Source organism: Rattus norvegicus, chromosome 7, assembly GCF_021556685.1.
Source record: "Rattus norvegicus strain SHRSP/BbbUtx chromosome 7, alternate assembly SHRSP_T2T, whole genome shotgun sequence".
Taxonomy (NCBI): domain Eukaryota; kingdom Metazoa; phylum Chordata; class Mammalia; order Rodentia; family Muridae; genus Rattus; species Rattus norvegicus.
The window spans coordinates 118,961,964-118,989,934 of NC_141540.1; the positions used below are offsets into that span (position 1 = coordinate 118,961,964).

At 49.8% G+C, this 27,971-nt stretch overlaps 1 protein-coding gene across 2 annotated transcripts in view; it reads right to left on the reverse strand.

Moving 5' to 3' along the window:
• The window catches only part of Myh9 (myosin, heavy chain 9), an 80,752-nt gene that overhangs the window by 43,681 nt on the left and 9,100 nt on the right, over window positions 1–27,971 (reverse strand). The window contains 2 exon segments of one of the 2 annotated variants that reach the window (NM_001305877.2): window positions 3,910–4,066; window positions 8,711–9,062. In NM_001305877.2, the coding sequence (NP_001292806.1) occupies window positions 3,910–4,066; window positions 8,711–9,043 (490 nt within the window). In that variant the 5' untranslated portion in view covers window positions 9,044–9,062. 2 annotated transcript variants of the gene reach the window in all.

The following is a 27,971-nucleotide window of genomic DNA, read 5'->3' on the forward strand; positions in this document are numbered from 1 at the left end:
GAGCCAGACTGGCTCAGAGCTAACAAAAAGCACAGCTTTTCTACCTGCGCTGGGAGAATAACTGAGCTTAAGCCAAATTCTCTCACTGATCAGACCAACACTCACTCTCACCAACAAGGGCCCAGAGGAAGCCAAAGCTCCCCTCCCCCAGTCCACACACAGGGAACAGGTGCTACGGCCTCCTTTCCACCAGCAGCCGCTGGGCCTGCCCTGGGATACGCCTGCACCCTACATGCTGGGGGCAGCAACACAGGCTCAAGGTCTCACCTGGCTCCTAAGGCTAAAACGCCTCTTAATAGCCAAGACTGCAAAAATGAAACAAATGGAGAGCCAGAGCTGTAAGCCTGCAAACACAACTCTAATTAAACCCAAGGCTGGAGATTAAAACAACAAACAAAACTGTGCAGGCAGGCACGTCTGGGCCACAGCAGAACCACTTATTAACATGAAGCAGCCAAGTTTCCCGTGGGCTCTACCTCCACGGTGCCTTCACTGACGCCACGCTGGCCTCAGCAGCCACAACTTCCTTGAACTCTGAGACACCTGACACCTGTTGCCACTGCCCTGGCAGCAGCGGCTTGCCTTGCCGTGCAACTGTAGCCCCAGACCTGTCGGCAAGCCTGTCTTCTCTGTCATCTGGACTGCGGAGGCCTCCAGGGACAGGGTAGTAGCCGAGCCCTTTTTAATATTCCAACATTTCTTATTACCTGCTTGTGTGGCCGAAGCCAAACACCGCACCCTTCAATGCTCTACCCTGTGCCCATACTAATGGCAGACAATACTAATCTATCCCAGCATTCTTTGAGATTGTCTCAAATCTTTGATAGTACAGGGTCCAGACAACTTATAAAGCTTGGTCTAGGGATTTTCAACTGGGAGCAATTTTGTCCATCAGAGAACATCTAATGGAAGTGGCTGGGGATTTTTTTTGTGGTCACAACTAGGGAGAATGAAAGAGGCCAGGATAACTACCATGCATCCTACAGAATCCCAAGTGTCGCCTCTGACAAATAGAAATAGGTCACCTGTCATCCGAAGCAGGGTGAAACTGAAGGACTACAGGCAGTAACTGAGATTGAACAGGCAAACCCAGCACTGAAGGCTTCAGAGACAAGGGCCCTGGGAGGGGCTCAAAAAGTCTGTCTCATAACAGTCCCCAGACAAAGCCACCAACCACCTTATTTGGTAAAATGAATGCTAGTATGTCATAAGCCACAGTCAACTCGGGAAAGAAATTTTTGTCTAGTTCTTGGGGGAGGGGGGACAGAAGAGGAACCATCTGGATCTACCTTCTGAGATGCAAAAGACAAAGCAAACCTGCCCCCATCCCCCAGAGTGAGCAGCAAGTCCAAAACAGAGGAACAAGCCCCAATAGACTGCCGGTCAAGGTTCCACCTCTAATGCCTGCCTTAGAGCGAGACCCCAGGGCTCCTTTGGGAGACACTCTCTACTAGTGACCCACCATGACACAGGCAGGCTGTGTGAGTAACTTCCTTCACATCCCAAGAACAAGACACCTACTGCTAAAGGCTTTGTGGGCCCACTGTGTACAAGGAACTGACCAGCAACCTAAAACATGCTTAGTAGGTCCACATGGGGGTCAAAGAGTTCCAGCAAGCCCAAAGCAAAACAGAAAGCAAGGTGGGAGCTTCTCAGACTGTGGGTGAGACTGCAGCCCCAGCCTGCACAGGGCTCCCAGGTACCCTACACTGCCAACCGTCTCCTCCACCTGCTCTTGCCCTCAGGGTCCTAGTCAGCTCCTTCCCTCATGAGGCCGGGAAGGAAGGAGACACATTTTTTTTAATCTCTTTCTCTTAACCATTTCCAATCTATGTGACTTTCAGGAATCCATCCCCAAACTTTCTTCTCATGAAGAATGAGAATTAATAACTCTCTTGGGAAAGAGCCCTACAGGTTTTGCGATGAGAGTCTAAAAGTTCAGCTCCAATGATCAGCTGCGGGAGCCTCTCTCCACTGCTCTTCCCTGACAGGCCAGAAGAGAGCAGCTTAAATCCCAGAGAGAACGAGAGCATGCCCTCCCTACTCAGGAAGACCCCAAATGCACTTCTCCCATCGAGCTGGGGAGGGCCAAGGGAAAGTGACTCAGAACCTCAAGAGACGGAGACTCAGACTCCTCTGGAGTCTCAGAGTGTTCTCCTGCCAGACTGTTCTCATTAGCACTTTCAAACAGACATCTACTTTCAAACCAAAGGGCTGGCTTCCACAGGAATTCTGATAGATATGAACGCAAGCCAAAGGCTAGGCCAAACTTGTGCATGCTGCCTAAGGTATAACCGAGAAACACCTTCTACATAGACTGTGGGCCAGGTGAATGCTGCACACTGCCATTTTACCCCACTAAACCAGGGCAAAGACATACGAGGGGTATCACCACCACTGCCCAGATGGACCATGGCGTTTAAAGAACAAAGAACACCAGAAACCACTATCAAAATAAGACAGCCAGGCTGCTGGGAGTCGGGTCTGACTTAGGATTACGTATGCCAGGGCTATGCTTGTTCTAAGACGACAATAACAGCATGGGCTTCATCCATACTGAAGAGAGAAAATAGAAGCTTAAAATGCCTGAGTCCAGTCAAGCATCACGGGCTTCACATCAAGTGTGGATCTCCTCCTGGCGGGCCGGGGGGCTGCAGAGAGCAGAGTGACTCAGCGAGCACTGGGTGCAGATGGGGCAACGGTGAAGCGCCTAAGCAGAAAGACCTGCCAGAGAACTGCAGGGCCTCCCTGGAGTAGGGGGAAGGGGGCGGGGTGGGCTGGGGATAAGGCTGTGAAAGCTCTGTGTATGTCTACGCCTGAGATCTGTGGTCAGAAGAGACGGAGGCTCTGTTACTATGGAGACTAAGAGGCCAACAGTATGGATAAAGATTGCAAAGCCTGACCTAAGGCCAAAGCTGTGAGAACAGGAAGAAAATAGGACCAGAAACATTAAGAGAATGGATGCCTACAGAGTAAACTGAGGCCATGCATGGGGAAGCACAAGACAGGAGAACCAAGTTTAAGACCATCCTAGGCTACATAGTGAGGCACTACCTTAGAACCCAGAAAACAAAAGCAAAACCCAAAGTTAAGTATTGGCTGATGTGGGAAAGGGGTGATGCCAGGAGAGTGTGTGTGACATGCCTAGGTTCCAGGCTTCACGCTTGGACGTGTAAGGATGGACTGGGATTTTAGCCAGGCACTGACAGCAGAAACCATTCCACTGAAGGAAAGGCCGGGGCTGAGGGTGAGCCTCAGAGGAGCACCCATAGGCAGAATAGAGAACCATGGAGACAGCCAAGCAGACCAGGGAGGGTGAGCCCAAGGGAGCAGAGAGACAACTGAAGGGAAGGCAGAGTGGGAGACTGCCCCGCACCAGGCAGGGGGGAAGGAGGTAGGAACACAGATCTACAGAGATAATGGGTGACCTGTCAGTCAGTCTAGCCAGGAAGTAGCCAAAGGGTGTAGCTCAGAGGAGAGGGGATTACTGAACAAACATCCTCCCAAAGGACTCCACTGTGATGGGACAGAGAACCTGGGCAAGTGGAGGGGTGCAGCCACCAAGGGAGACCTCACATTTATTCTTTAAAAAGGGAAAGTACACCAGCATATCACCAGCTACACTAGGAATGCGGAAGGGAGAATGCGGAGAAAAGAAGGACCTAGAACAGACCTGAAAACTGATGTGGGCAACTCAGAAGGATGAAATAGTAGGAAAACAAAGTATCGTCTCTAAAGTTCCTATAAACATGTCCTTTATGTAGCCACTGGCTCTGGCTCTTGATGATGACCCCCACCCCCTCACCAGACACTAGAGCAATGGGAATCAGCTCTTGCAAGTGACTGACACTGCCGGTAAGGATGGAACCTGGAGGGCCAGGCAAGGACCTCCGGGCCTTAAGCACTCACCCTGCATCATGCTCCTGTAGGCAGTGTCTGTGATGGCATAGATGTGGGGCGGCATCTCGTGCCTCTTCTTGCCCTTGTACATGTCCACGATCTCCTCTGAGTAGATAGGCAGGTTCTTATAAGGATTAATGACCACACAGAACAGGCCTGAATAGGTCTAAAGAAAGCAACAGAAGGGAATGTTTTAGCAAGTCTGATTCTCCACAACATTCAAATCGCGCGGCTGAGTGTCCAACTGTTTCCAAGGCCACACCTCAGCCTAGGGTGAAAGCGCTCCCTGGTGTCCCTGCTCCTGTTGAAGCTTGTGGGGCGGGAGAGGTGAGGGACAACTCAGATCCAGCCAGTGGTGGGAGCAGGCAGAGGTAGGTGAATCTCTGAGCTGAGATCAGCTAGGTCTGCAAAACAAGTTCTAGGATAGGCAGGGCTGCAAGGAGACGCCCTGTCTTGAACTCAGATCCTAGTACAATAAGGTAGATGTCTCTCATGAGAGATGCAGAGATAAAGGGTTCAACTGTGTCCCAGAAAACTGCAGAGAAACACAAGTTATTCACACACACACACTCTCTCTCTCCACCCTCTAACACTGGAAAAGCTCTCTTTCTAAATCAAGTAGGCCCTCAGTGGCTAAAAAATAGCTCATGTCCTGCATTCCTGTGCAAATCTTTCAAAAACATAAAGGCCACTTTGGGGGTCCTCTAAAAGCCCTCTCCAGAGGCAGAAACTCAAAACTGCCAATACCCTTAATGCCGGATACCCACAACATCCCCAAATCTCTCCGGCTACTTTGATCTTTAAAAGAAAACCCCTGGGTCAGATAGGCAAGGTTCAAACCCAGGGTGCTGGGGGCAGGGAGCATCCCTTAGCCTTCTGCCTCAGTTCCCACTCTATAAAGACCACAGGCTGAAGCTGGCTCCTTCCTGCAAGGTGAGGGGTAGGAACTCACTGATGGGTCAGGACAGCTGCTTCCTACAGACAGCTCTTCCCTCCCATGTTTCTAAGGAATTAGAATTCTAATAAATCCAATTCTAATAAATCCCCCTTCCTAACACACAGATGGCAGACCCTTAACCAGCATGAGAACTGCCCCTGCCAAGGGGACCCAGGGTGCTCAGTTTAGGGGCATGGCTGTTTTCAAGCAGCAATAGCGTTCCCAGCACTATCTTCTTGGGAAAACAGATCCCGAGCTGGAGGGAAGGCTGGAGAGCAAGGCCCCTACCTCTACTGAAGGATATCAAAGGCCACAAGGCATAAAGCCTCACCGAGAACAAATTCAGGCCTCAAGAAGACCAAGGCCAACCGCCTGGGTCAGGAGGCCCATTCTCCAGATATCTTTGCCTCTCCTCATTCCACATTTCCTGCATCTTCACCGTATAGTTTATCCCCTGATCCAGGGGCAGCCCATCTGGGGAGCTGACCAAGATGTGCGTCCAGCCCCTCCTGCCTCCCTGCGCTCTCTCTGGTAAAGTACAAGGATAAACCCAGGGGTTTGCATAAAAGCCAGGCGTGAAGACAGGGCTCTTCCCCAGCAAGCTTTCTCCTTGGAACTGCCAAGAAAAATCAGACTGAGGACAATGCTCAGAGGAGCCACCACCCAGTCACTTGTCAGCTGCTTCCAAGTGCACTGCTCTACACGAGGGAGAGCGGGTAGCTTGGATGTAACAAGAGGCTCTGACTGCAGGTGGAACTGCAGCCTTCCTTCTTCTCAGGGAGTTATGGGAATGGGAGGGGCTAGCTGTGTGTTCTCCTGCCAACTACTCTATTCTCAAGGGACCAGGAAGGTTAAAGCGAAAAAGCCCAATGTGACAAGGGTTTAGGTGCTGCAAAAAGACAGGAGAAAGGTCATCTTGTAGTATCCCGTGTAAATGTCAGATGGCATCAGATGGGGATGAGATACAAGCCCAAAGAATAATGAGATCATGCCAGGATCTCCAAACACTTTGACTTTGTTCTCCGCCTTGGAGAAAACCTACCCTCCAAACCAATAAAAGCCAAGGACACATGGTCCTCATGTAAAACTGCCACACAGCCAGATGCTTGAAACAGCTGGCAAAAACAGAAGGGGACAGAGGGTCATTAGGACTGTTCTTTTGGGGGGTTGGGGATTTAGCTCAGTGGTAGAGCGCTTGCCTAGGAAGCGCAAGGCCCTGGGTTCGGTCCCCAGCTGGGGGGGGGGGGGGGGGGGGAACCAAAGAAGGACTGTTCTTTTGGAGAGCTGGATGGACACTATAGAGGGCTCTAAAGGACTCTCTGGGCTGATCCCCCCTAAGCCAGGAACACTAGCCAGCTGAGCCCTGGGAAGGGGGTGCACAACTCAGGTGGGAGGAAGGAACACATTAAATGTTCATGGAGACACAGACGCTAAGCAATGGCTCTGCTCCCACTCGGTCACACCAGGAAGCTGCTCCATTCACAGGCCACAGAGGCTCTTTGTGCCCAATCGCCCCCTGTCCCAAGCCTCACCTCCCCCTAAAGGAAAAGACAGAGCAGCTGTGCTACAGAATTGGCCATGCCGCCCACAAAGCTAGGCAAATGCAGCATGAATGTTCCTGCAGTCACAGTGTGGAACCTTGGTGCACATATGTAGGCTGTGAAGGAGGCTGCAGCCCTGCCCAGCCAACCAAAGGCTTTGCTCACCCCACTGTTCTGCATCTGCTGGGATTTCTACTAACAACTCCTGGTGATGCTACTTGGGGGATGAAGTGTGACAGAGGGAGCTGCCTGACAAAGGAACCAAACAGAGCCAATGCCTGCCACCAGAGCTGGGATGGGGGTGGGGGGGTGGGGATTAGCTTCCGTACACCACATCCACCTACAGAATGAAGCCCTGCACTGTGACTTACACAGGGGTACTGCTTAATACTGAATGCTCTTAATCACTAACATGGCCCATGTGAGCAGCTAGCTAGAGGCAAGTACAGGTGGTCAGCCTGTTGCCAACAGGGACTCAGTTAAATGGAGACATCAGTAAGAGGCCAAGGAGAGGACTAAGTAGTGGCAGACAGAGTCCAGATCTGGTGCAAGCCAGGAGCTACCTGGAAGCTCTAACAAGGAAGTGAAGCTCGAGGCACCATGTGACATAGTCAGTAAGGGGCAGAGCAGCACAGCAGAGTGGGTGTAACATCAGCAACAAAGCCTGCTAGGAGCACCCTACCCTCAGACCAGGGAAATGTGGATCCGTTATCTAAGCAGATACAAGGCTTTCTTCCTGCATTTTTCCACAGGCCCTCGATTTAAATTTCATGTTTAATGCTCCTGAGGGGCAAGAGTTTCGGATTCGTTGTATACACATTCTCACCAAAAGCTCCAGGTCCAGGGCTCAGAGGTTTGATTTAGTGGTAAAAGCCCTGCTCTTGCTGTGCTCCGGCCCGCCTGGGACTTCCGTGTGGAGGGTTCTGGCAGGTGAAATAGAAGCGATCAGCACAATGTGGAAATGGGAAATCATCTCAGAAAACTCAGTGGCTGGTCCCGAGCTCAGCATGCGAGCCCGCTCCTCCCCAAGATCAACAGCAAGCCTGGTGCACTGAGACGGCTTCCCAGCTGTCAGATAAGAGGGCTATAGAAACCCTGAGATATCTCGGGCCCTTGGGGTCTGAACTGTGTTACTCGGCCTTGAGAGCAAGACCACGGAGGCTACAGCAGCGCATTCAAACAAAGAGCTATTTTAACAAGAACAACCACCACATTATTTCTTCCTAAACACCTAAGCTAAAAAGAGGAACCTCCGACCTTGGCAGAAGCAAGGTATCAATGGGCAGGCCTTGGAGAGTGTTACAAAAGATGCATGGTTGAACCCCTGCGGTAGCTCTAAGGCCCACCACCTTCTGAGCTGCTGTAGCAAGTGTGGTCCTGCCAAATGCAAGGGAATAACTGGAGTGCGGAGGCTGAGAGACAAAACGATCCAGGAACCCGCAGAGCAGTCGCCTAAAGATTGTCTGTGGGAGACTCAGACGTGGATTTTGTGATAGAGAAATAAATATCTAAGCTCAAGAGAGCAGCAGATGTAGCAGCATCTGGATCATCTTGATGATATCAATGATCAAACATAAAATGATGCTGTTTTCAATGACTTTAAGAAAAAAAAAAAAAGATAAACCTGGGGTGGGCAAACCTTGAGACCTCAGGGCCAGTAAAGCTCACATTGCCTACAACATGGGGCTGGGAAAATGCTGTCGACACTGCCCACACAGTGACAAAGGGGTCCACCTGAAAACAAAACAGAAGTCCAAACAGAAGAAAGTCACTCTGGTCTTTGGTGTACCTGGGGCCTTTGCACACACTGCTCTCAGGACACTAATGACACTTCTTTGTAGAACGTGACATGAAACCAGCACTAACAAACGTGTTGACATGTCACCAATCCACTCTGGACAGCTCAGCTCTGTTCTAAGTGTAACCTTACTTAGGAAGGGACCAACCGAATTCTACAAGGAAAACCTAAGAGGCACCAAAATGAGGCTGAACCAAACTGATGGCTATGGGGCTTGACAAGGCAGTACAGCAGAGTCAGGAGCCAGAAGACAGAGCCACTCCATGAAGAAGGAATTTACTATGTTGGCCTGAACCCAGAAAGATCTGAGGTCTGAGGCTAGCAGGTGGGAGCGTGCTCTTACTGCATGTGGCCAAAGACAGGGTGAGCGGGGAACAGGGTAATGTTCAAGCATCCCACTAGGATGCGCAGAGGCAGCAGCTGTGAGCATGTCACCTGGCACCGCTCAAAGCCCTCTTCTCGCCCACACAGTGGGAGCGCTGGTCGGCTGGCACCTAGGGGCAAAGCGAGAGTCCGCCCATCCCAGCCACTTACATAGATGAGCCCTGAGTAGTATCGCTCCTTGAGGTTGTGCAGCACCGAGGCTTCGTTGAGGCACGTGAGCTCTGCCATGTCCTCCACCTTGGAGAACTTGGGTGGGTTCATCTTCTGGATATCATCCTTGTTCACCTTCACCTTCTTCCCATTCTCCACCAGCTCCACAATGGCCTCTTCTCCCACCTCCTCCTTAAGGCTGGCTGGTTCAAAGCCATTCTTGGTGGAAGGCACCCATACCAGCTTCTTGGCAGCCCAGTCGGCCTGGGCCAGCGGGTTATTGATGAAGTTTTTATCCACATAGAGGTACTTGTCTGCAGCCTGCTGGGCCATGGTGACTTATGGCCAGGACCTACGTGAGGAACAACGACAGAACATGAGTCATGTCACAGTGAAATTCTACGTAAGCAGATGGGGAGACTGCCAGGATCTTTTTACCCGACACATCTGAGAGAAAGCAAGATTTGGTTAGAAATCAGTAAGTAAGTACACCATCCCGTGGTGCACATCAGCAAGTCCATAACAAGAAACTACCCTGGAAGGGAGGAGTGTACAAGTCAACAGAGACAGACTCAGCCAGTCTTCTGGTAAGGCAGCGGAGTGACCACGCACTCAACGCTGCCAAAAGCACAGCATTTTAATAGCCAAAATGGCAACCCATTACAAATGCACAATGACAGAAATAAGAACACAAGCCAGGCTCTGGGGTATACTGTGAAGGGGAAAGGAATAGGCATGGCTGGTGGGTCAGGAGGACGTGAGCACCCAGGACTTGCTCTTCTCAAAGCTCATCTGCAGAATCAAGCTTAGAAGCTAATACTCCTTTTTTTTTTTTTAAAGATTTATTTATGTATATGATTACACTGTAGCTGTCTTCATGCACACCAGAAGAGGGCATCAGATCTCATTACAGATGGTTGTGAGCCACCATGTGGTTGCTGGGATTTGAACTCAGGACCTCTGGAAGAGCAATCAGTGCTCCTTACCACTGAGTCATCTTTCAAGTCCTAATACTCCTTACAGAATCACTAATGGACAGCACACATGATAACCCCCATCTGTAAGCACAGTACTGGGAGCCAGGGGAGTTTGTGCACAATGGCTCAAGACTCTAGGTCCTATGGCATCCGCATGTTTAGCAAGGTAATGACTGAAGCCCAGAGACAGAGGCTGGGTCCCTGGGAGGCTGTTGCTTTGGGTGAATCAAAACAAGAATCTGAAACCTGGTGTAAATCACTCAGCCCAAAGTCACCAGAAGAAGCAACTAGAAGCTTCGCCGGGGCACCCAAAGGACTCAAGAAAGTTCCACTCTGTAAGCTCAAATCTGGACACCCTATTCTGGAAAACCACAAAGTTCCCAGTTGAGAACCCAGAGTTATTCGTCTTTCAAGTTTCCTGATTACAACAGGGACTTGGATGTCCAAGAGGCTTTGGCTACCCAGGCCTCCTCCTCTGGCTTGTTAAATGGTTTCCAGACCTAAGCTCAGGGGCTTTCTGCTCACTCCACCGGGGACTGTTTTCCTGGAAACCCAGTGCTCCCAAACTCCCTCCCAAGAGGGAAGGAGAAGAAGGAAGTTCAGGGAGCCCAGGCAGCCACTGCAGCTCCCTCAGCTGGTGGCTTTCCTCATCTAACCCAGCATCAGGGAACTGCATTCCTTGCACCCACCCTCTTAGCCCCTGCACAAGGCACCATCCACCCTACAAGGACTGCAGGAGAGAGGGCAGGGTCCAGCCAGAGGCAAGACAGAACCAGGAGCTGTAAAGTGCCTTGCCTTCAGCTTTTCTGTGGAGTGAGCTCCAATGTCCCAGCATGTGCTTCAGTTTTAGAATAGGCCACTGGACAAACCTTCTGTCTGCCACAGTGGTACTCTACCTCCCAAAAGGTGCCTGACCATAAACTAACAGCCTCCCCACCACGCCCCTGCTCTGCTCACAAGGCCCAGGCTTCATGAGCTGCTGGTGTTTAATTTCTTCAGAATTCAAACTCATAAAGGATAAGACATCATCGCCATTGCGCTTCTCAAAACTCCTAAGTGTGTGGCTGGGTGACAGCTTCACTTCGAGCTTGTAATCTAAGCCCTTGAAGGGCTAAGGCAGGAGAACTGTGAATTAAGAGGCTAGACTGGGTTACACAGTGAAACCCATCACAGTCAAGACGCCTGAGGGTACACCTGAGGGTGTGTACCATACCCTGCACAAGATCCCTGCACTAGGAGGTAGAACAGCTGTTACCCGTCGACAACCTCACTAGTCAGTCTCCCTGGACAGCGGCTTTCATTACCTCCAGAGAGAACAGGCTCGAATCCCCAGCTCCATCACGCAATGGGGTTCCAACCCAGATTTGCCTTGCCTCTGTGGCTTCAGCCCTAGAACTGGGCTGTAACTGTCACAGCTCAGCGTAACCTGGGAGGGAAGGGGGTGGGGGAGTCAGAGTGTATATGCATATTCTTAAATATTTTTAATAAGGCAGGCAGTGGTGGCACATGCCTATAATTCCAGTACTCGGGAAACAGAGGCAGGCAGATCTCTGTGAGTTCAAGGCCAAACCTGGTTTACAGAGCGAGTTTCAGGTTTTAAAAAAAAAAAAAATCAGTTTTCTGGGGACTGGAGAGACAGACGGCCTAGCAGTGAGGCATGCTTTGTTGCTCTTACAGAAGCTCCAGTTTTGGTTTCCAGAATGCACATTGTGGTTCACAACCATCTATGTAACTCCGGATCCAGGGGACCCTACCCACTCTGTGGGTACCAGCACACACATGTGTACACACATACATGAAAGCAAAACTTGATACAAATGAAATATTTTAAGCCCTCTTCTCTCTTTTTACAGGTCCCCTCTAATTCCGACTCAAAAACAATTGTCTGTCGAGGAAGAGAAGAGATCCATATTTTGTTGTTCCCTAACTTACTAGGACCAGGGTTTTTTGTGTTTATCCCAAAGCTTCATTTACAAGTGATCAAGCAACCCTCTGGTCACAGGAGCCAAGAAGGCGAGGACTCAAACTCAGAAGCTCCTTCGTGGCTCATCAGTGACTGCACAGTACTCCGAAGCTGGCTTGGTTTGGTTGGGAGTGACATACATGGGGTTTGGGGTGGTGGAGTCTGGATTTAGTTTGTTTTAGCTTTGTTGTTATTTTCAGTACCAGGAACTGAATTGAACCGAGGCTTTGTGCATGCTAGGCGAGCGGTCTACAGTTCTCAGCACTTTGAAGGGTTTAGTTCCCCTCATTACCTTAGGCCTCCCTGCAGTGAGGCTCTGCAGCGGGGACGTGTGGGAACATGTCTGTGCAGTCTAACCATCTTCTGAGAGGGCTGCTGCCGTCGGGGCAGGAGCATGTGTACGCGAGAACGAGACTGTGCCAACACTGCCTGCCCTGGAACTCACAGGAACGCTCTCCGAGGGGCTGGCCAGCAGCACTTGAGGAGTTAAGGGACACAGGCGCTCTGGCCCACTGAAGACCGGTCGGGTTGGGCTGGCCTTCCCCAGCAGCTTCCTGCGGGTACCCATCCAACTCCAGAAAGCCAAGCTGTTGCCTTTTTAGGCCATAATGGAGCAGGATACACCAGAAGCTAAATTAGGACTCTCAGGAAATGATGAAACTGAAAGCAAGGAGGTTGACCAAAAACCTCTTCTTTCAGCCCAGAATGCAATTCCCTCAGCCTCCTCCCACCCACCCCCAAGCATCCACTATGTTGTCTCCCCTGCCCCCTTCCTGCTTCTCCTTTTACTTATCTCCGTGTTTACTCAGAAAGCACACTGCTGGCCCAGTAAAGACGGGAACTGTGCTGGAGACGCTGTGAGCTTTTCCATTCCTAGACAACCAGGAACGGTCTAACATCCTCCAAGGCCACATTTTCCAGGCTGGCACCCCTCAAACTGTGGCAGTCACCTAAACCCTCTGCTCTCTGTGCTTGCTAATGCGTATTCCATTTCCACCCCATCCTGGCACCACTTCATAAGGAAGATTTCACCCCATTTTACTGGCGAGGATGAGACTCCATCAAGCCTCAAAATCCAGGTTAAGTTAGGCCTTTGGGACCTCCAACCTGTGTCACTTCTACTGTTCCCCAAAGTCACAGAACCATGGGAAGGAAACAAATGGAGAGAGAAGCCCCTGGTGAGGCAGACATGAGGATGTCTCCTCAAAGCTGTGGGCCTGGCTCCCTGCCCTAGAGTGCACAGGGACTCTGATTGAAGATGGGACCTGCTAGAGCTGAGGTAAAGTGGTAAGTGTAGTGGGGCTCAGCCAATGGCCAAAGGCTGAGACTCCAGTCCTGACCCTGGCACTCTCAACTCAGATTCTGTGTTATGGTTTGGACACTGATGTCCCCCAGAGAGGCTCAGGTGCTGACGGTCCCCAAATGCTCGGAGGTGGGACTTTGGGCCCTTCAGTAGAGTCACAATTAGATGCCTTTAATGGGCGATGGCAGTCATTTTCAGAGGTGGAGCCCAGTGGATGAGGATCATGTCCCAGGCCACTCTTTGATATCCCTGTGCCTCCTCACTACCATGAGGCAAGCAGCTTCCCTCCACCTCCTCCTACCCCGATGCTCCACTTCAAGAGCAGAAGGGCAGAAGGAACCCTCCACCTGCAAGTCAAATCAATCTTCCCTTCCTTAAAGGATTTCTACCAGGTGAGTGCCACAAGGACCCACAGCTGAGTGAGACACACTGAAGCCCAGTGTGATTAATCACAAGTATGTGAACGAGAGAGAGCACATCCACCCTCCCTCTCCTCACATCTATTAGTTTTAAGGTCAATGAAATTGTCAAGCCCCAATCCCACCATTAATGACATTGGTTCTATAAAACTGCTCTAACCACCTTCAAAGCCACGAGTTTCACTTCTTCACTGGTTCAATCAACAAAACATATTTGAAGACCTACACATAAAGAAGTCACGGCAAAGGTGGAAGTTCCTGGGTTTTACAATGCAGAGAGACACAGGACAGATCGCACACACACAGCTCCGAGGCATCCCTGTGGACAAAGGAGGGCAGACAGGGCAGACAGAAAAAAGGCAGTTTTCTTCATTTTGGTCAGTGTCCCCCAAACTCAAGTGTCCACTAGACAGATATGACGACTGAGGAGGGAGTGCTTGTCATGCCTCAGCCCCAGATCCCATGCATGCTGCTTTCTTTCTTTCCCTATGCACAGGAAAAGTTGCTTAATTCCACATATGCCTATAATCCTAGAGGGCTCAGAGGTCTGAAGCCAGCCCAGTTGACGGTTACACAAGACCCAATGTCAAAAGAAAGTAAAATTCTGGGGCTAACATGATTCTAGGATGCAATAACTAGATCCAATTCTAGTATGGATGTCACTGTCACCAAGATAGGACTGTCCTTTACAAGAGGCAGCACTTTAAGAAATTCACCTAATTATCTGTGGTCCTGGGACCAGGGGATGAATATGCCAGAGGGCTTGTCCTGTGCTCAAAGCCTCAGGTTCAATCCCAGAAAATAAATAAATAAATTTTAAGACACACAGAGGCAGTGTACAGGACTTCCAACACAGCAGCTCAGTGATTCATATACAAAGTCCAGCAGCATCTAACGGTCCAGGTAAGCAACAGAGATTGGGAGGCAACAGGGGAGGGAGAGCAAGGGTTGCTCCAGCTTAGTGCCAGCTCATCCTATCTGGAGACTTCCAAGCAAATACTATTTACTTAGTAACACTGTGTGTCAGTCAGGATTAGTCTCGGGAGCCCATGGCTTCCTCCCTGGGTACTCAGATCCCAGATGAGCACTTCCCTTCTCCACCCGCCAATTCATCTAAGCACCTTCGGGTGACCTACCTCCACCTGGAGGAGCACCCTGCCTGAGCTCTCCACCTCCCATGGCCTTCCCTGGGTCTCTGTCCCTCTGGCTACCCAAGTCAGTCACTGTGGACTTGTCCCCAGTGGATGAACAAGGCCTCCATCCCCGGTGCCCTGTGCATTCACACTTCTCCTTAGCCTGGCTCCCAGCTCAGGACTCCCCAGCTCACATTACTACTGACACGCTCTCCTGTTTTATGGACATTGCTGGGTAGGTTCAGCAGATTCGGTAGCTCCACTCCCTACTCAGAACAAGCCTGCTGATCAGCCTGTGAAAGCTGCCCTGCCTCTCCCTCTCCCTCTCCACTGTGCTCCCCAGCTCTTCATGCCAGCTCCATGTGCATGGCCCATCTGACCAGGATGCCAAGAGACTGTGCCCTCTGCATCAGAGGCCCTCAGGTCTCATCCAGCAGGAAGATAACCTGTTTGATGGGCCCTCCCTCTGAACCCTGGGTTCATTTCCACCACACTGACCAACCGGCCAAACTGTAATTACCTAGTTTCATTTGAGGGCAGGAATTGGGTCTCAGTCTTCTCAGTTCCAATGTTTAGCACAATGGATGGCCCAGGGCAGGCACTCAGCTAAAGTTCTAAGTGAATGAGTGAGTGAGTGAATGAATGAATTAACAAACAAATGAACAGAATTGGCTAGAAAGTCACCTAAGCTTTGCCAAGGGTCAGAGTACAGGAAGAGAGGAAGGAGAAATACAGAATCAAGGAGTGAAGAACATGACAAGCTCATTTCCAGGAAAACTATGTCATTCTAGGACTGAGTGTCACACACTCAAAATTGCAAAATTGAGGCCTCGATCTACCAAGAAACAATGGGGTGCAGATAATTTAATCATCCCCAAAAGAACGTTCTGGCACCCCAACATACCAAGACAAAGTTGGACCTACAAGACCAATATACCAGAAAGGATGTTGACAAGCAGGGCCTGTGCCGCGTCCTTGAGTGACATAAGGATCTGCGGAGGGCTAAGTCTTCACCTGTCACACAAGGGCTGCAGCCGTCAGTCTTGGCCATGAGCTTGGAGCCAAGTCTTAGAACTTGGAAACAATCAGTGGGGGCACCTGTTCAAACCCCAAGATAAATGCTTGGAGTACACCAAACACATGGAATGGGTACCAAAAAGACCAGGGCTTGAATTCTACAATTTTCTGTCCTCTGCTTCTTGTGACACTTCACTTCAGAATGGGAGGGGATGTGACAGCTGCTAAAGAGCTGCGGTTCACGCTGCCACCGAGATTTAATGTTTCACATTTCTACTTTGCCCTGCTCTGGAAATGACTCCTCATCCTCCCTAGGAAGGGTCCCTGTGACTATGCAGGTTCTGGTCCCCTCGGAGGAAGTGCACACCACCACAGCCTCCTGCAGAGCTCTGATGCAGGCAGAAGGAAGCCTGCCCAAGTCACCCGATTAGGCTTGGCACTCAGGAAGATCCTGTGGGGGAAAAGGACTGCTCCAAGCTGATCTGGGAAATGGTGACAGGATGTGCGCATGAACTGTGCACAAGGGCTGTGCCAGAAGAGCTAGACCTGAACCTGGCCTGGCACTGACCACTGTTTGTGACCTCACCCTGGGCCTCAGCTTTCACACTTGCAAGATGTCTACTGGGGCTGTTGAACCTGAGAGCACACAAAGAGCCTGGTACAGACACCTGGGATAATGGCTGTTCACATAGGGACCACTCCACCTCAAAGCCAGCTTCTCTGTAGCCCCTGTAAGGCAGCCACGGACCTCAGGTTGTGAGGGGTGGAGATAGAAGCAGGCAGAGCACCAGGAGCCACGCACCCACCCCTCAGGAATGTTGTTTGCTTACAGAAGAAGCTAGGACCTGTTTGTATTAGCAGTTCTCCAACCCCGGCCCAGGCTGATGCTTGGCAGATAAGGAAAACAGAGAAAGGCCCAGAGGAATTCAGCCCAAAGCCTGCCTGGCTGCCTTCTTTCTAAAACCCACATGTGGCCTGTGGTCATTTTCACAATGCCCTATGCCCAGCAAAGGACACCGACACATTTTAAAATGTACACGGTAAATACAAGTGTAGATTCCCTCCTATGCAGTAAACGTGGGGGTGAATTTACAAGGGGCTGTAGGCATCACCCACGCCTAAGCAGGATCTTATCAGCCATTTAGGAATGTGGGCTTTATTCTGGGGACAGTGAGGGAGGGGGAAATGACATCATCAGCTCTGAATTTGAGAGTTCACCCTACATACTTCACTGAGGGGGTGGGTAGCCACATATGGGAAGTCCTGGACCAGTGCAGTCAGAGTAGGGAACTCAGAGGGGATTCAGCTCCCAGGACAAAGTAGAAGACTCAGGAATCAGCTCTCAGTGTAGACAGGGTAGCGGACACAGGGGATCCAGTTCCCAGTTTAGGAAGGCATAGGAGTTAAGGGGGATCCAGGCAGGCAGGGGTCGGGGTTAGAACTAGGAGAACAAGATAAAAGCCTCCAGATTTTACCTTCTGACCCCCATCCCAACTCCCTGGAGTCCTACAGTTACAGCCTCCCAGATGACAAGTGGCCAGCCCCAGGGCTCTACGTATGTTTGCTGAGTGTCAGGGACCCTATGTAGCACATGTCACAAGAACTACAGGACAGACATGAGTCTCCTCCATGCAAATCACTTCTAAATGATGAATGAATAAGTCAGTCTGAGCAGAAAGTGATCTGAGCCACTCCCAACAGTGCAACGTCTACCCTGAGGACAAACTGCCCACACAGGCCACTGGAGCCCAGCCCTGCACCCAAGGCCTTTGACAATCTTTCCACAGAGCCTTTACCAACGTCAGCTCCCCAGACTGTCTTTTCTCATATCATCCCCAGACCAGTGTTTCCTGCTGACTGAGTCTTCCATGCCCTAGGCACAGCCCTCACCCAGCAGCCCATTCCTAATGCCTTGGTATAAATTATCCCTACCACCACCACCACCACCACCACCACCACCACCACCACCACCACCACCACGACCCAAGCTCAGTTCTGCCCTAGAACCTCTGCTACTCTGCTTAGTTTCCAAAGTACAGAACTGTTTCCTCTGCCCCTCTTTACAATCCAGGGTCCCCAGGCCAGTGCTGCGGGAAGGACCTGAACTTTTGAAAACACTTTGTCTTCTGGGGTCCAAGCACCTAGGACCTTGGTACTTAAGTCTCCAGGACAAAGGAATAGAGGAAGGGAGATAAGGAAAAGGACAGAAGAGAGAAAGAGGGAGAAGGGGCAGGGAAAAGCAGATGGAGGTGGGGCCTTCAACAACAGGTTAGGCAGTTTTGGCCCAGAGCTAAGGCCAGGCAGGTAGCAGGCGGGGCTGGAGTTGCAGATAAGTCATTTACACTGGCCTCTGGCTTAAATTTTAATTGGTTCAATATTTGCACAGTGAGATCACGCAGCAGCCTCACCTGCATGTAATGAGCTTTCACTCAGCCATCCAGGAGCTGCAGGGAAGCAAGTTATTCCAGGAAGAGATTCCCCAACCAGCTCTGGGCTGTGGGTCCCCTCCCCCTCCCTCAGGTTTGATAGGTTGGAAGAATACTTCTGGGTTCCCTTCTCCCTGTGGAGCTGTTCTCACGTGTACACTAGTGGTGTGCTCTCAGACAGCTTCTCCCAGTTTGCTGGCAGCTGCCCATACATGCACAAGGCAACTTGGAGCCTTCCAACAGTGAGGTTCCTTCCTTCCCTTTAGTTCTGCTGAGAGAGGGTTTTTCTCCCCTCAAGCACACGAGCATGGTTTGCTGAAAAATAACCACACTCGAACATTTTAATTATACGGCACTATCTCTGGGAAAGCGCAGAGTCTCTGATCCACGTCACACCGCTGAGCAGCGCAACCCAGGGCCGCAACCCAGAGCCGGAAACAAGGCCTGGGCCTGGTGGTGGCTCAGGCTCCGGCCTTCATCACCCGCCCTTCAGAAGGCAGAGGCAAGCAGACCTGTGAATTTGGCCTAACCAGGTCTCCATGGCAAGTTCCATGACAAGGTCCTGCCTATAAATAAGTAAATGACAAAGGTCACTGTATCTCAAACCCACCAGATCTTCAGCATCATATTTTCTCTTCTGACAGTTAGCTTTTTAACATTTTTTTTGTCTTTTAGATTTGGGGGTGGTGCTTATACACCAGGCAAATTACCAGAGCCAAATCTCCAGCCCCTGAAAGAGATAATTTTTTAAGCTGAATTATAGAGCCACTTCCCCAAATAATCTCATTCTTCTACACCTGTAGGGCGAGGTACTCTGGTCACCAAGGCCCTTGGTGCTCAACACAGGTAGGCATTAGATAATGACTGACCTGATCTGACAAGGGGGAAGGGAGGGTCTAATCTTCCTTTCCTAAATGTCAGAATCCCAGGAATCAAGTCCAATAGAATAACTATCTCCCATCTTCTCTCCCTTTTGCTCTCTGTGTGTAGTTAAGAGAGCGGGGGTGGGGGAAGACAGTGTCTATGGCAGTCAGTGTCCAGTCTTCCTCTAGCTCTCTCTACCTTACTTTATTTTATTTTATTCTGAGACTCTCACTGACCCCAGCTGGCATCTGTCTAGACTGGCTGGCCAGCAAGCCCTGAGAGCTGCCTTGCACACTCATACAGCATACTAGCTGACACACCTCACTGCCCAGACATCAGTGATTACGTGTGCAAGCACAGGTCCAAACCTCTGGGACTACAGAGGATTCCTGTCACCACAGCCTCTCCACCTGGCCAGCTGTGCGACTGACACTAATCTTGGTTTCTAAAACACAAGTGATAGTCCCAACAGTCTCCCTTAACTGATCCAGCAAGAGTGAACTCTGACCACGAACACCACCCCTGAAAGGGTGGGGACATAGTCTTAGCAAGATAACACACTGGAGACTCAGGCCTCAGGTAATCCCCAAACCCCCTGTGGTAACTGGAGAAGCAGAAAAGTAAGGAAGATGTAGCAGGCCAGGCCTAACTCTAGGGCCACTGTAAAAGATACAAGGTCATGGGGGCAATGTTTGGTAGAGGCCCAGACAAGCAGCCCTCCCCCTACATGTCTCTGGCTCTGTAATGAGTCTGTCACGGCTGAACTCACAATGAGTCAGTCATTGGTGCTGCATACTTCAGGGGCTTGAAGTCACACCCTGCCTAACCCAACTCAACGTGATTTATCCCTTCCAAGAATCCAGCTCCTTCCCAAAATGCTGTCCAGAGCTCTAGTCAGAATTTGGCCTTGCAAAGGGCTGGCTTCCAGGTTGGTTTCCAGGATCTGATCGGCTCAGACCTGAAGGAGAACTGCACAGGGTCAGAGCTGTGAGAGCCCCCACCCCCAGAATACCTCATCCAAGGAGCTCTGGCTTTTAGTTTTCATCTCAAACCACTGGAGGACAAACACACAGACATGGACACGCAGAGCCACGCAGGGACAGACAGAAGGACACTTTCCAAACTGTTTTGACCAACACCAACCAGCTTCACAGAATGCTCAACAGGTGCCGTGTGCTTATAATTTTCACTGGGAAGAACTTTATTTCATTTCTAGAAACATCAGTACCACCCATTCAAAAATAATGTCAAGATCGACCCTAAGCCTGAGCTGACAGTCTGAAAACACCCACCTGACTCACACTTCACTGGTCCTGCTGGACCGAGTCCCACCTTCAATTAGGCCAAGCAGAACTCCAGAGTCCAGAGGCAAAGGAAGCTCCAAGCTCTGGCAAGCCAGAAGACAGTAACAGCAAACCAAAACCCTGATGCCTGCTGAACCCGTATAGTTCACCATATTCCCCTGGTATGAACTTGCCAACTTTACCCAAGCCAAGGTGAAATCCTGGTGCCTCACCCTTAAACAAGGAGCTTAGGAAGCTCAGAGTTGCCTGAAGTTCTGACTTGCCTTCTGAAACATTCTTTAAGAATCAGGAAGGCAGGGTTGGGGATTTAGCTCAGTGGTAGAGAGCTTGCCTAGCAAGCTCAAGGCCCTGGGTTCGGTCCCCAGCTCCGGAAAAAAAAAAAAAATCAGGAAGGCAGCAGACAGGGCATGGTGTATATACCTGCAGCCCTGAATCTTTAGAAGCAATAAGGCCAAGTCTATCCCAAGACCTTTTCTTTCCTTGTTTTAAAATAATATATTATGTATCATTACAGAAAACATAGGTCTCAACTGGCTTTCATTCAGCAAAAACTGGCACTGGTGAAACATAACACTATTTTGAAAGGTTGCTATGGCATAGATTACTAGTGACTGGGGTATATCAGTAGATATTCTGGCTGAAATACATAAATGTTTACCTTATTTAAGCCCTACCTTCCCCTTAGTGATAATTCTCAAAATAATTTACCAAAAGAACAGATAGCCAGGACCTGGAGAAAAGCTCAGGGTTAAGAATGCTTGCTTATGGTTCGGTCCCCAGCTCCAAAAAAAAGAATAGGAAAAAAAAAAAAAAAAAGAATGCTTGCTTATTCTTCCAGAGGACCAGAGTTCAGGTCCCAGCACCCATAGGGCAATGGCCTATAACTCCAGCAGCAGGGAATCTGATAGCCTCTTCTGAGGTGGTCAGGCTGCATTCCAGAGCCTCCTACCTCAAGATAATCAAAGAAGGAGCGTGAGGCAAGACCACATAAGGGGGAAATAACAATCCCTGGGTGGGTAACATAGCACTCTTTATCTAAAGGCAGGCGGCCCAGCTGCCCTTGAATAGGAGTCTGGCTGGCAGGAATGACCTCACCGCGGCCTTCACCAGAATTGTCCCTTTGCTTGGACCACAATCAGACTCCAAAGTGACCAGGACTGGCCAAGTTTGCACATTAAAAGCAGTGACACTGCACTAGGTGTTAGCATTCCTTCTAGGCCCTGCCCCACAGTTACCTGGCAATAGCCAGGTATGCCTGACTCACTATAAAAGGAGCTGCTGGCCCCCTCCTCACTCTTACTCTCCTACTCTTCCCTCTCTGTCCCTTCTCTCTGCATTCCCCTTGTCCCTCTCTCTCCTTGTGTTCCTGAATGCACCCCTCCCCCGCTCTCGCTCTCATTCTGCCTTTCTCTGTCTCTACTTCCCTCCTCTACTCCCCTCCTGGTGCTCTAAATAAACTCTATTCCATACTATATCCTAAGGGGGAAGGATGTCTCAACATGGGCCCACAGAGGCACCCCCTTCCACCTCGCCATACCTCCTTCAAACATATCCTGGCTCTTTTTTTTTTTTTACAAAACACAACACTAGGGACATTCAGGCCTGGCCATCCTGCTCAGGAACAAGCCCTATACCCACAACCCCCATATACATATACATAAAGACCCAGACACAAGCCAGTGCGATGGCTCAGGGACAGTGCCTATCGCTAAGCCTAGCACTTTCTTGAGTTTAATCAGCAGGATCCACATAGGATAGATAAGGAAAGGCCAATTCCCATAGCTTTCTCTTGCCTCTGAACATACCTGCACACCCATACACATACAAAAAATAAAGATGGAGATACAGACAGATACGTACACAGAAACCTACATACGTAAACAGATACACACAGACACATGTCCAAAAACCTGGATACAGACATAAGAAGATATGTACAGGGCTGGAGAGATGGCTCAGCGGTTAAGAGCACTGACTGCTCTTCCAGAGGTCCTGAGTTCAATTCCCAGCAACCACATGGTGGCTCACAACCATCTGTAATGAGATGCTCTCTTCTGAAGTGTCTGAAGAGAACGACAGTGTACTAACATATAGATAAAATAAATAAATTTTTAAAAAAAAGATATGTACACACGAAGACCTACTTACACATACTCGTATGTTCTCGTGTACACAGTCACAGACATATATACAGAGACATGTACTTACAAAGACCCAGTCACACACAAACATGTACAGGCATGTATACACACAGACCTGTTAGAGACACACAGAGATGTGTGCATACAATGACATGTGTAGAGATCTGTGCTCGGAGACATGTATGCATGCAAACATGCCAACAGACACAGCAGCACAGAAGTGTCCCCGAAGGTGGGTTCAGTGCAGGTGATACTCCTGAGGTAGGCTCTCCTGAGCAAAAGCACTGGATGGTCTGCTGTCTGGGTGACGGGGGTGTGAACGAGCGATCACTCGGAATCTCCCTCACAGAACACACCTCAGAGCACTTCCTCCTGCTCATACTTCAGAGCAACTGCCCTAACACACAGCAGCCCCATTAGCTAACTTCTACTGGTATCCTGTTTCACAAAAGAGACAACTGGTGCATGCTTGCTATTGATCTCTGTATCCTGCTGTCTCATTCTGGGCTTCAGAGTCCTGCATCCAACCTCTTGCTCCCTGCCTCCTAGGATGCAAGGCAGCAGCAGACACATGAAGCACTTCAGTAAGGACCACAGCAGACAACAGATCAAGAAGAAAAGGTGCAGGGGTGACTCTGGCCTCCTTATCCCACAGCTAGAGCAGCAAAATTGATTCCTCAGGCCTGATACTGACAGATCCCCTCACCACAGCCTCCCCCCCCACCCCGCCCCGACCCAAATCCCTTTGAACTTGATTCCTCTGAGGTAAGACTCCTGGGAGTCTTACTAGGGCCACATAGAATACACAGGAATTTAATAAGCCTGGAGTTGTCATGACTGGAAACAAACCACAACTGATCCGGAATGTCCCTGTCAGTCTAGGCATAACAAAGCAGCCTGTAAAACTGAAGAGCCTTGAGTCCTACCCCAGCGCCCAGATGGCCTAGGCACCCAGATGGCCCCAGCACCCAGACCTCTACTCCACAACAGAGGACCACATTCTTCACATTCTTGTCTGAAAGCCAGAAGAAAGGGGGTGGGCGGAAGGGGGTGGGGGGTGTGCTATTTCAACCTAAAGATAATTAAAGCCCAAGATTGGTTTTCTAAGGGGGGTGCGCGCGCGCGTGCACACACACACACACACACACACACACACACACACACAGCAGTAGCTTCAGGTGCTTTTCACAGAGTGCTCCCAAGTGTGGTGTGTGATATCAAGAGCCTTGCCACCTGCGAGCATCCCCAGTATCCTCACACGCAGGACACATAACTAAGAAGTGGCAGGAGGGGGGCTGGGGATTTAGCTCAGTGGTAGAGTGCTTACCTAGGAAGCGCAAGGCCCTGGGTTCGGTCCCCAGCTCCGGAAAAAAGAACCAAAAAAAAAAAAAAAAAAAAAAGAAGTGGCAGGAGGGACCTTCAGAAGCCTGAAACTCACGGCCTGGGCCAGGGCTTGGAAGGAGAGATGGCTACCTTGAGCAGCAGGGCACTGATAGGCCGGGGGATGCCACATGCTCCACAGGGTGAGACAATGAGGCATTCCTCCTGAGCACTTGGCCAAACATCCACTTCCTCCTCCTTACCCAGATAGGGACAGGAAACAGTTCGGCCAGCAGGCTGTGGGCAGAAGGCAGACTGAGAACAGCATGCTGATGGTAGCCAGCAGGAAGAGGCATGCTGGAGAAGAGAAGCAAAAGGACTGGGTTCTCTGAAGAAAGGCTAAAACCAGCAGCTCCTTCCTAACCCACCACACACCTGTGGACCTGCCTGTCTGCCTGGCCTACCCACATCCACCTGAGGTAGAATCTTATACCCAGTACCAAAAAGTCAGTAGGCCATTGGAACCCATTGCCCATACAATAGTGTCACCAGGTGGGAAGGCCATGGGACAGAGAATCTTAGCTCTCTCGCTGTCTACCTATGGCTTGATTATTAGGTTTATTAGGTTCTCGACATGTCCTGCTATAAAATGAGAGCAGTAATCCCGACAGCCTTCCTTGTAGGAGACTTCAGCCATAATAACCTGATGGGACTTCAAAACAGCTTCATATAGTCACAGTGACAAAGTACCTTACATATAGCTTTCTGTATGTGTCTATTCCTGCATGTGCAGAGGTCAGAGGTCAGCAGTGGGTATCTTCCTCCACTGCTCTCCACCGTGTGTGTGTGTGTGTGTGTGTGTGTGTGTGTGTGTGTGTGCGTGCTAGGAATTAAACCCTAGTCCTCAGGAAGAGCAGTTGGTACTCTTAACACTCTACTCTCTCTAGTATTTATTTATTTATTTATTTATTTATTTATTTATTTATTTAACATATATGAGTACCCTGTAGCTGTCATCAGACAGACCAGAAGAGAGCATTGGATCCCATTACAGATGGTTATGAACTACATGTGGAAATTGAACTCAGGGCCTCTGGAAGAGGAAGACCTGTCAGTGCTCTTAACCACTAAGCCATCTCTCCAGCACCCCATTATTTTTAATAGAAATCTGTCACAAAACCTGCAGTTCCCCAAGTAGGCCCCAGGACCCTTCCTGTCTCTGCCTCCCCTGGCTGGAATTACAGGTAAGCACCAGTATATCTCACTGTTCTTCTTTTTGATGCAATTACTCAGGATCCAAATTCAGTTCTTCATGCAAATACCTTACCAACTGAGTCATCTCTCTAGCACCTAAAACAGGTATTTTTTATAACTAGAAAAAAAATGTAAGGAATAACTTGTCACTGTTTTGGGCAGAGTATGTGTAAATAAAATGCAAAAGAATCAATAAGGTTTCACTGAGCAGCAAAACCCCCGAGGTATTGCTTTTTATCTCAGTCCATAGATTAGTGGAAAAACCCTGGGACACAGTGGTCCCATAACTTAGCCAAGGTCAAAGAGCTTACGAGAGAGAGAAAAGGACGGGGTCAGAAGCCAGAACCCCCCACCCCAACCTTTCTGTAGATACTAGACACATACTTCATGGTAGTTAGGCCTCAGAAGCCAAGGAAATACAGCCACCTACCCAAGGTCACCGGAGACAAGAGGTGCTGAAATGAAACCTGTGTGTCTGACCAGTCAGGTATAAACATGTTTTCCCAGTTCACCATGGGCAATGAACTTCACAAGGGTCCTGGTGGTGAAGCAAGGCCAGAATGGAGCCAGCACTTCCAGGAGAGGTAGGATTGGCACTTCAGTCAGGCTAAGTACTCATCGAGGAAGCTTCTGAGAGTAGCCACTGGGCACTGGCCAACCCCGGGGACTTAGCGTTTATAGTTCTGACCCACTCTTCCAGGCTTTGCTGATGCTCCTCTGGAGAGAGGCCATACTCAGCACCCAGGCCTTTAAGGGCTGATCTGAAGTGGGAGGGGGCCACTGAGGCAGGATAAGGATGAGGGCTAGCACACCTGTGGTCTGCACAGCGGTCCACAGACTGAGCTGAGGGCCCTCCATCCTACAGAGCAGCAAGCCAAGGGTCAGGTCTGAGTGGTGCAACGCATAGTTGGTTTGGTTTGTTTGAAACAAAGTTTCAAATATGTAGTCCAGCCTATACTTCATTGAGTTCCTCTTAAATCCAGCTAAGATTTAGGAACCCAGGGTTCTCAACCTTCCTAACCCTGTGACCCTTTAATACAGTTCCTCATGTTGTGGTATCCCCCAAACATAAAATTAGTTTCACTACTTCATAATTGTGATTTTCCTACTGTTATGAATCATAATGTAAATGTCTGATATGCAAGGTGGGTCACATCACAAAGGGTCGTGACCCACACGTTAAGAACCCCTACAGTAGTATTCTGTTAACACATGAGAAAATGGATATCAAAGCAGACTAAGATCCCAGTACTGGGGAGACAGAAGCAAGTGGATCTCTATGAATTCAAGGCCACCCTGATCTACAGGCCAGCCAGAGCTACAAGGCTATGTAGTGAAACCCTGTCTCAAAATGGGGTTGGGGGGCAACACACAACTCCTGAAAGGATCACCAGAATGTCTGGGCTGCACTGGGACAGCTGGTAAATAATGTAAAATAGTATGAATTCCAAAGATAATCTTTGGCCCACAATTACCAAGCACAGTGTAAACAGGAAGTGAATAAAGATACAAGGGAGCCACAGATCCAGATTCAGTTTCCCACACCCGCATGGTGACACATAACCGTTCATAATTCCACATCCAGGACTCCAACACAATCTTCTGGGCTTGGTGGGCACCAGGCATGCACGTAGTACACATGCAGGCCATACATATAAACCAATCAATCTTTCTTTAAAAGAGCTACAAAGGGCCTGTCTTAACTGGGAACGTTATAATCCACCAGCCACTGGACTCCCCCAATTACTCTTTTTTAGTACCAACTTCAACCCATGTGTGAGAAGAGAAAGCTAGATTAAGCCTTGGACTGTGTTGCTTCAAGTAACCTGGGGGGTGAGGGAGCATTGAGATCCATGGCAAACTTCAAACCCAAGAGGCCTGGGGCTGATGGAAATACAAACTGCCTAGTGGAGAGACCCAAGGAGGTAAGTGAGGCCTGCAATGCCTGAGTCCCATCAGCATTTCTGGGGCCACCCCAGCCCACTTCATTCCCCAGAGGCAGGTGGCAACAAGCTTCTGGCACCTTCCCAAGCAACAAAGTAACCTCTCCTGCTCTCTAAGAAGACCAAACATTTCAGAAAGCCTTGAACTGGAGTGGGAACTGAGGGGAGGGGACAGAGAGAGCAAAGCACAATGCTTGCCCTCCCTGATGAAGGGAAGGACCCACCATCCTGGTACCCAGGTACCCTGCAAATACTTCCCCACTGCAGATAAAGATCAGTTCAAAAACTGCAACAAGGATTCTGAAACTTCCTTTTTACAACAAAGCCAACTGTTGCAACTTATTGCTACAATTCTTACAACATCTCAGCCAGGCCTCAGCTGAGTCCTGGGCTCCTGGCAAGGTGTCTAGATGTTTCCTGACCTCCGCACCCTCATTAGAAAGGACCCTAGCCCCTGTTCCTTCCTCCCCCTACCTTTCTCCCTACTCTCAGCAGTCTCCCTCTTCCTCAGTAGCATCCTCTGCAGTGACTACCCTGTGAACTAGGCCCCTTGGAGACTTTTGGTCTCTCACCTCTTCCAGATAGGTTTCCTGACCCAGTTCTTTGGTATACACAGGAGATAGGAGACAGGTAAAACTGGGATGTAACAGGCGGAAGGAAGACCTTCCATACACAGAGTCTGGAAAGATCGCCCAGCTCTTGGCTCCAGTTCCTGAGCTTCCTGACAGCTCATGAATGACAAAGTGGTTTTACCAGCTTTATATGAACCGGACTGGGCACCTAGGAGCCCCATCTCCTCTGCAAACCCCCATGTCTCATGCCACAACCCCAGAAGGCAGTGACCATGTGCCTAGGACTAGACCTGAGCCCAGGGGAGCTGTGATCTCAGACCTGACATCTTGATGTACGACCATCTCTGGACAAGACCTACAATAGATACTCACTAAGTGAATACATTTTAAGAGTCAATAAAACTCATAGTATTTTTTGACAATGTAAATAATAGTTCCTCCCCTCAGAGGACCATAACATGGTCATTAAATACCCAGTATGGAGAATGTTGCAACATAGGAAACTTCAGATTACAGCACTGAGTGTGAATTCAGTGTACACGGTATCATTCTGCCTGGGATAAGTACAAGCCTGCGTGTGTGTGTGCGTGTGTGTGTGTGTGTGTGTGTGTGTGTGTGTGTGTGT